The sequence below is a fragment of the Podarcis muralis genome, chromosome 18, assembly GCF_964188315.1.
Source record: "Podarcis muralis chromosome 18, rPodMur119.hap1.1, whole genome shotgun sequence".
Taxonomy (NCBI): domain Eukaryota; kingdom Metazoa; phylum Chordata; class Lepidosauria; order Squamata; family Lacertidae; genus Podarcis; species Podarcis muralis.
In genome coordinates this window covers 11816928-11825464 of record NC_135672.1, presented here as the reverse complement: position 1 = coordinate 11825464, position 8537 = coordinate 11816928, and the positions used below count along the sequence as shown (strand labels likewise).

Genomic DNA, 8537 nt, shown 5'->3' with positions numbered 1-8537 from the left:
GAAAACCGGGATTATTGGCAAAGCTGGAGATTTTTCAAGTCGTCTGCACTCCAAGAGGGTGTTAAGATTTATAAATATAATTTATTATTTATACCCCACGCATCTGGCTGGGTTTCCCCAGCCACTCTGGGCGGCTTCCAACAAAACACCAAAATACAATAGCCTATTAAACATTAAAAGCTTCCCTAAACAGGGCTGCCTTTTCCCTAAACATTTAGGCTCCTTTTGGAGGAGAGGAATTGAGGAATTTGAGGGCCAAATGTTTCTCTGACTGGCCCCTGGAACATTCCTCAAACCAGAGGATACAGAGAGCGCAGATGCACTGAATTGCAACCTGTACGTGCGGAGACGCGGGTTGCGAACACTGCATCCCGCACGGATCACGTTCGCAACCCGAACATCCACTGTACAGTGGTACCTCGGGTTACATACGCTTCAGGTTACAGACTCCACTAACCCAGAAATAGTGCTTCAGGTTAAGAACTTTGCTTCAGGATGAGAACAGAAATTGTGCTCCGGCGGCGCGGCAGCAGCAGGAGGCCCCATTAGCTAAAGTAGTGCTTCAGGTTAAGAACAGTTTCAGGTTAAGCACGGACCTCCGGAACGAATTAAGTACTTAACCCGAGGTACCACTGTACTATAAAATAAATAAGATAGTGTTGCATATGATAAAAAGTAAAATGAATATATTTTTTTCTTCCCTGCACTGATGATAGTCATTGTTTGGATGGGGGACTTTTATCCATTTCCGCAGTCACACAACCAGTCAATCAGTAGCTGAACTGGGTTCCACACAGTCACCAAAACAAATGAAGTGAAAAAGCCTCAAAAACAAAAAACGGAAAATACCGTATTTTCCGCTCTATAAGACGCACCAGACCATAAGACGCACCTAGTTTTTGGAGGAGGAAAACAAGAAAAAAAATAATCTGAATCTCAGAAGCCAGAACAGCAAGAGGGATCGCTGCGCAGAGAAAGCAGCGATCCCTCTTGCTGTTCTGGCTTCTGGGATAGCTGCGCAGCCTGCATTCGCTCCATAAGACGCACACACATTTCCCCTTACTTCTTAGGAGGGGAAAAGTGAGTCTTATAGAGCAAAAAATACAGTAAATAGCAAAAACCAAAACTTAATCCGTTCCGGAAGTCCGTTGGACTTGCGAAATGTTTGGAAGCCGAGGCGCGGCTTCTGATTGGCGGAAACAACAGCCGACAGCCGCGTCGGATGTCCGGCTTCCGAAAAATGTTCGAAAGCCAGAACTCTTACTTCTGGGTTTTCGGAGTTTGGGAACCAAGGTGGGCATTGGCACAACTTTGCCTGGAAAGGAACTCAGGCCCCCGCCACCAACTTCTGGCACGAAGGAGGATACCTGGGTCACGCGAAGCAGCGGGGGGAAAGTTTTTTACTAGTGCTGGTGTTTGGTCGAAGGCTGTCGGTCAAACATCCTCCAAGTGCGATAGTCTTTGGCAGTGAACATTGGAGTGTGGATGGTCAGGTGTGGCACGTAGCCCGGCTTCCCCTTCAGCTCCTCGGGTCCGCGGTTGCGGTTGACCACTGGGAGAGAAGAAAGAGAGAAAACTGTAGATCTCAGGCAGATCCCGGGGTGCAGAAGGTCCCAGATAGGCCCAGGAATGTCCCCGTCCCGAAACCTCAGAGACCCTCTGCAAAGAGGACCCCAGTGGCGGGACTATAGGAGGCAACGTCCGATGTTCCCGTTGAAATCAGGTTCATGAGGACTAGGATGCTTTTGAATTCTGGTGCTGGAGGAGACTCTGGAGAGTCCCATGGACTGCAAGAAGATCCAACCTCTCCATTCGGAAGGAAATCAGCCCTGAGTGCTCACTGGAAGGACAGATCCTGAAGCTGAGGCTCCAAGACTTTGGCCACCTCATGAGAAGAGAAGACTCCCTGGAAAAGACCCTGATGTTGGGAAAGATGGAGGGCACAAGGAGAAGGGGACGACAGAGGACGAGATGGTGGGACAGTGTTCTCGAAGCTACCAGCATGAGTTTGACCAAACTGCGGGAGGCAGTGGAAGACAGGAGGGCCTGGCGTGCTCTGGTCCAGGGGGTCACGAAGAGGCGGACATGACTAAACGACTAAACAACAACAAGAAGTTCAGATTGAAAGCCAGGCAGAATAGCTCTGTCTTACAGGCCCTGCGGAAGGAGGTTAAATCCTGCAGGGCCCTGGTCTCATGGGACAGAGCATTCCCCCTGCCTTTCTTCAGAGAACATCTCAGCCCCTCTCCCAGGTTCCCCCTCTTCGCCGCCTGGACGCAACCTTCCTCCTTACCAAATTCCTTTCCGAGAATGGGTCTGTCCCTCCACATAAACGCCCCCCATCGCGTCTTAGGGCTCAAGTATTGGGCGGGGACGATGGGGTCGAAGCAACAGCTGTCTTGCAGATGTTGAGCGTACGCTGGGAGAAAACGGGAGACACAGATTTGAGCCAACCTCATGCCGCTGCAGCAGAAAAGGCCGCCACTTTAATTTCTCTCTTCCTCTCTCTTTGGCAGAGGTGGGGAGCCTTAAGAGTCCCTGTTTGGCCCGCTGGCCATTTCCCCAAAACCACGGCCACCTGCCCCACACATGGGGCAAATTGGTATGCACAAAGCAAGCTCGCCAAACCTTGCAGGAAGGAGCTAGCTGATGGACTAGGGCAGGCATAGGCCAATTCAGCCCTCCAGATGTTTTTGGACTACAGGACCGCCTCTCCTGGTCTGCCCCACGGAGGACCTTAAGGTCCACAAATGACCACACTTTGGAGGTCCCAAGTGGCAAGGTGGTTAGATTGCTCTCAAATTTCTTGTTGACAAAGGACAGCTGAACGTATAGGTAAAGGTAAAGGGACCCCTGACCATTAGGTCCAGTCGTGGCCGACTCTGGGGTTGCGGCGCTCATCTCGCTTTATTGGCTGAGGGAACCAGCATACAGCTTCCGGGTCATGTGGCCAGCAGGACTAAGCCGCTTCTGGCGAACCAGAGCAGCGCACGGAAACGCCGTTTACCTTCCCACCGGAGCGGTACCTATTTATCTACTTGCACTTTGACATGCTTTCGAACTGCTAGGTTGGCAGGAGCAGGGACCGAGCAACGGGAGCTCACCCCGTCATTGCGGGGATTCGAACCGCCGACCTTCTGATCGGCAAGCCCTAGGTTCTGTGGTTTAACCCACAGCGCCAACCGCGTCCCTGGACCTTACCAGCTGGTAGATTCCTTTCTCTGTGGTCGTGCCACTTCTGCCAGCGGTAATAAGCCTCGCGGCCGATGGGGTCGGTGAGGGTGTACCAGGCGTCGCGGTTGTGGCTGTTGGTCAGCCCCGTATACCAGGTCTGGGGAATGGCATCCCACCCCATCGGGGTGTACTTCCAGCGAATGGCCTGGCGGAGAATGGGGGGGTTCCGCGGGCCCCTCAACGTCAGGTACTCATCGCTGCGTCCGGGGAGAGGAAAGAGACATTAGCCGGGAACACACAAAGGATCCATCAGTTCCACACTGTTAACGGAGAAATCTGAGGGCTCCCTTGGACAACAAACAAGGACACCAGCCAGGAATACCAGAGCAAAACAGCAGCCAGTCGGCTTGGCCTTGATTGAAGACCCTCGAGACAGGACTCCCACCTGCCACAAGGTGGAACAAGATGGAAGCCCCAAACAAAAGAGAACCCCAACTTTTATTAGCTGCTAATCCCCATGTTACAGCCCCCAAACTACATCATGGTTACATCATGAAAGGGGAGGTCTGGTGGCCATAATCTGAGCATCCTGGACCCTGCCCCATGGTTCCCCTTGCCCTCCTCCAAACAACCATCAAGTGGAACAAAAGAGATATTCACATTTCCCTGTTTCCCAGCCAAGTTCATCGCACCCTTTTGTCTTCATCTGGGTTTGGTATTTCTGGAATGGCTACCTGTCTGGCACTCAGGTATCAGGAGGCCAGGGATCATCACTCAGGCAGAGGGGCTGCTGAGGAGCTGAGCTCACATGTCTATAGGAATTTCTGAAGTTTTACCAGTGAGCCAGTACAGAGGTACATTGATCAGTGAATTCTGACATTTGGTATCGTGCAGCAGAGGCCCTTTGAATAGATAGGAAGAAACTGCGATGAAGTGTTTTGTGGGGACAAATCACAAGTCACAAAAGCGATTGTGCTGATTTTGGTAGTGGGCTGCATGTGCGTGATATCTGCTGGAGGGGCAACCCCCCCCAACCTATACATAAATTCCAGCAACAACACCCCACTCACAAAGCTGAGGGGGCTGGCTGCCCTGTAAACCGTGGAACTCCCTGCCACAGTAGGCATGGAGGACCAGACACTTGGGTGTTTTGTTTCCTTCTTTGACTTGTAATTGGGGGGGGGGGGTCGCGACCAGTTCATTTGGCAAGGCCCCCCGCAAGCCAAATTCTTTTTAACTTATACCGCCGAATCTACCCTCATCCCACTAATCTGTTTAGCGGCTCACACCAACTTTTGAAATAATTTTACAAATGTTTCCCGGTCTTCCTTGTGAGTTCCATCATTGATGAATTTGGATGAGCAGAATATATTAAAAATAAATTCAAGGAATCACAGAAAGAGGGGGGTGAAGGAATTCAAGTTTTGGAACGTGAAAATGATTGTATAAACCTGAAAAGCAGATAGATAGATGATAGATAGATAGAGATGACAGATAGACAGATATGGATGATAGATTAGATTAGATAGATAGATGATAGATATAGATGATAGATATAGATGATAGAGATGATAGATAGATGATAGATAGATAGATAGATGATAGATAGATAGATAGATAGATAGATAGATAGATGATAGATGGTTTTAAAACAACGTTCAGAAATCCCACCAGAACAGGTCTGGGAAATTTCATTACGGCAGCCCTGTAACGACGAGAGAAACGCGCTCTTCGCGCGCTCAGAGGCACTCGCGTCTCAGTCCCTGAACCCAGGAATCAAAACTGCTGATCCTTTAAGAGTTTGAATGAAATCCTGCAAAACGGGCCACGTTTTATAAAGCAGCGTTCCGGAGATTTATTAAAACTTGTCCAAAAAAATATTATTTTTTGCACCTTAATTGGGAAGAACAGAAGGGCAGGAGACAAAACACTCACCTGTACAGTGGCGTCGGGTAATCGGTCTCTAAGGAGACCTGGGGCACGTAGGGTCTGTTGAGCACCAGATCCCGATAGTTGAGACACTGGAGATCCATTTTGGGGCTGCAAGGAGCCCCCTCCGACTGCAGTCCAGGCTGGTTTGCAAGAGGAGGGGACCAAGCTCAGTTTCCTATAGTCCTTAAAGGGTGAGAGGACTCCATCATTGTTTGCTATACAAACCTTTCATGGCAACCATTCCCTTAGCAACGAAAGGCAGGCAGCCCGGGTCAGAGGGGGTGATGGCAAAAGATAACAGCCCTTAAGTGGGCCTGGAGGCGGTTGGAGGATGGATGACAGCTCATGGATTGAGGCTGAATCCTGACAAGACAGAAGTTCTGTTTTTGGGGGACAGGGGGCGGGCAGGTGTGGAGGACTCCCTGGTCCTGAATGGGGTGACTGTGCCCCTGAAGGACCAGGTGCGCAGCCTGGGGGTCATTTTGGACCCACAGCTATCCATGGAGGCGCAGGTCAGTTCTGTGTCCAGGGCAGCTCCATCTGGTACGCAGGATGAGACCCTCCCTACCCGCAGACTGTCTGGCCAGAGTGGTGCATGCTCTGGTTATCTCCCGCTTGGACTACTGCCATGCGCTCTACGTGGGGCTGCCTTGGAAGGTGACTCGGAAACTACAACTAATGCGGCTGCCAGACTGGGGACTGGGGGCGGCCGCCGAGACCACATAACACCGGTCTTGAAAGACCTACATTGGCTCCCAGGATGTTTCCGAGCACAATTCAAAGTGTTGGTGCTGACCTTGAAAGCCCTAAACTGTCTCGGCCCAGTATACCTGAAGGAGTGTCTCCATCCCCATCATCCAGCCCGGACACCGGGGTCCTCCTCCTGAGGGCCTTCTGGTGGCTACCTCCCTGCAAGAAGTGAGGTTACAGGGAACCAGGCAGAGGGCCTTCTCGGTGGTGGCGCCCGCCCTGTGGAACGCCCTTCCATCAGATGTTGAGAGAATGAACTACCTGACTTTTAGAAGTCATCTGAAGGCAGCCCTGTTTAGGGAAGCTTTTAATGTTTGACGTTTTATCGTGTTTTTAATATTCTGTTGGGAGCCACCCAGATGGGCAAGGTATAAATAATAAATCATTACTATATCATTATTATTACTCGGATGATCGCCAGATTCTGTGTACAGATCTGCAGGCGCAGACCATCCCCTGACCCAAACTAGTTCGTTAAGAAAACCCCCAAATTCTGGGTCATCTCTCTGTGGTAGCTTATCTTAAAGTTTTAAGTGTCTATGCGCTTATCACATTTACATATTTTAAATTTATTGTTGTACATTGTTTTTAAATGTTTGCTTTCCTTCTGGGATTGTACCCCCAGGTGTGTTTTATAAGCTGGTCTCTGACCGTAATAAACTATCTATAGGTAAAGGTAAAGGGACCCCTGACCATTAGGTCCAGTCGTGGCCGACTCTGGGGTTGCAGCGCTCATCTCGCTTTATTGGCCAAAGGAGTCAGCGTACAGCTTCCGGGTCATGTGGCCAGCAGGACTAAGCCGCTTCTGGCGAACCAGAGCAGCGCACGGAAACGCCGTCTACCTTCCCGCCTGAGCGGTACCTATTTATCTACTTGCACTTTGAGGTGCTTTCGAACTGCTAGGTTGGCAGGAGCTGGGACCGAGCAACGGGAGCTCACCCCATCATTGCAGGGATTCAAACCACCGACCTTCTGATCGGCAAGTCCTAGGCTCTGTGGTTTAACCCACAGCGCCACCAGCGGCAGCTAAGCTGGTACCAAATGTCTTGCTCTGCTTTCCTTCGGACCCCATCTTTGAGGCCAAGGGGGGGGGTCTTGTCGTCTAGGCAGCCCAGGAACCCCCCGACACACGGCCCAGACTTGCGCCTCGGGGAGATCACTTTGGGGCCGCTCACGCAGCGGTTTGGCTTCACCCTCGGAGGCGAACTCCGTTGTCTCTTGAGACGGACAGATACGGACACAGCAACAAAGCAAAACGAAGCGGAAAGGCAGAACTTGTGATGTCTCCATCTTCTCCTTTGGTGGAAATCAAAAGAGCCGTTGTAGGCGCAGCTAGGCAAGCCCCTAGCTCCTACTTGCTCTCCGAAGACGGAGAGTCACAGCGCGTTGAGGAAACAGCATCAGTGGACCTGAGAAAAGTTGCAGGATCATGGCCTTCCTGGTCCAGTATCCAACCCCCACGCCCTGGGCTGCTGGTACTTCTGACCACATCTCTCCCAAAGGGGCATCACTAACAGGTACAGTGGTTCCTTGGTTCTCAAACGCCTTGGTTCCCAAATGTCTAAAACCCGGAAGCGAGTGTTCCAGTTTTCGAACGTTTTCCGGAAGCCGAACGTCCAACGCGGCTGTCGGCTAGTTTCCGGGGCGCCTGCGCCAATCAGAAGCCGCACCTCGGTTTCTGAACATTTCGTAAGTCAAACAGACTTCTGGAACGGATTAAGTTTGGCACTTTTGTTTTTGCTATTTATTTAGCGTTTTTAAAAAAGGCTTTTTCAGTTCATTTGCTTTTGTGACTGTTTGGAACCCAGTTCAGATACTGATTGATTGTGTGACAGCGGAAATGGATAAAAGCCCCCCATCCAAACAATGACTATCATCAGTGCAGGGAAGGAAAAAAAAATATTTTTAATTTCTACCATCTACAATACTGTCTTATTTATTTTATGGTACAGTACATTGATTACTGCTTTCAATTTATGGATCCATGGTCTCATTAAATTGTAAAATTCCTGTTCAATTGCTGTTTTAGGGGTTGTTTTTAAAGGTCTGGAACGGATTAATCCGTTTCGCATTGCTTTCTATGGGAAAGCAGCGCCTTGGTTTTGGAACGCTTTGGTTTTGGAACGGATTTTGAGAACCAAGGTACCGCTGCTACGCCCTCTTTCCCCGGGCCACAAACCCCTTGTTCTCCTTGCTCCCCCACCCTCCCAGGGCAGAAAGCAACTTTGAACTCTTGTTTTGGGGGCGGAAGATAGAGGAGAGGGTTTAAATTCTATTCATGGCTCCTCCCACTTTTCAACTGGCCCCGCCTACCAAATCACATCTCTGTCCTAGGAGAGAGGCCACAGGTAGGCGCATAGCTGTCAAGCGTCCCTTATTTGGCGGGAAAGTCCCTTATCCCAGCGCCGTGTCCCGCTGCTGTCCCTTATTGATGATGTCCCTTCAATTTCCCGGGTTTCAAAGGAAGCAGCTCCTCTCCCTCCCTCCCTGCCGGCCAGGGAGGAGGGAGGCTCCAACTGTGTCGCTTGGCTGCGTTGCTCACCCAATAAGGAGTCTGAGAACGACTGGGGGGTGGAGCTTGCATGCCTTGTGCCGATCAAATCGGCCGCATTGCCTGGGGACTCGCCTTTGCTCAGCGCTTCCCAGCGGAGAGGTGACGGTGGTTTTCCTTGCTGCGTCCC

At 50.8% G+C, this 8537-nt stretch overlaps 1 protein-coding gene across 1 annotated transcript; it reads right to left on the bottom strand.

Moving 5' to 3' along the window:
- Positions 1–1383: 1383 nt before the first annotated feature.
- On the bottom strand, positions 1384–5715 carry TEKTIP1 (tektin bundle interacting protein 1). The gene is made up of 4 exons (XM_077921761.1): positions 5110–5715; positions 3202–3431; positions 2294–2419; positions 1384–1552 (listed from the first exon to the last, which is right to left on the bottom strand). The coding sequence occupies exons 1-4, from the start codon at positions 5205–5207 to the stop codon at positions 1404–1406; spliced, it is 603 nt and encodes a 200-aa protein (XP_077777887.1). The 5' UTR covers positions 5208–5715; the 3' UTR covers positions 1384–1403.
- Between the last annotated feature and the right edge of the window lie 2822 nt (positions 5716–8537).

Excerpts from the sequence above, each read along its gene's own strand:
- TEKTIP1 (XM_077921761.1), bottom strand. The coding sequence starts at position 5,207 with ATGGATCTCCAGTGTCTCAACTATCGGGATCTGGTGCTCAACAGACCC. Across the intron at positions 2,420-3,201 it reads AGAAAGGAATCTACCAGCTG|CGTACGCTCAACATCTGCAA; the intron begins GTAAGGTCCAGG and ends GTTTTCTCCCAG. Across the intron at positions 1,553-2,293 it reads CATTCTCGGAAAGGAATTTG|TGGTCAACCGCAACCGCGGA; the intron begins GTAAGGAGGAAG and ends CTTCTCTCCCAG.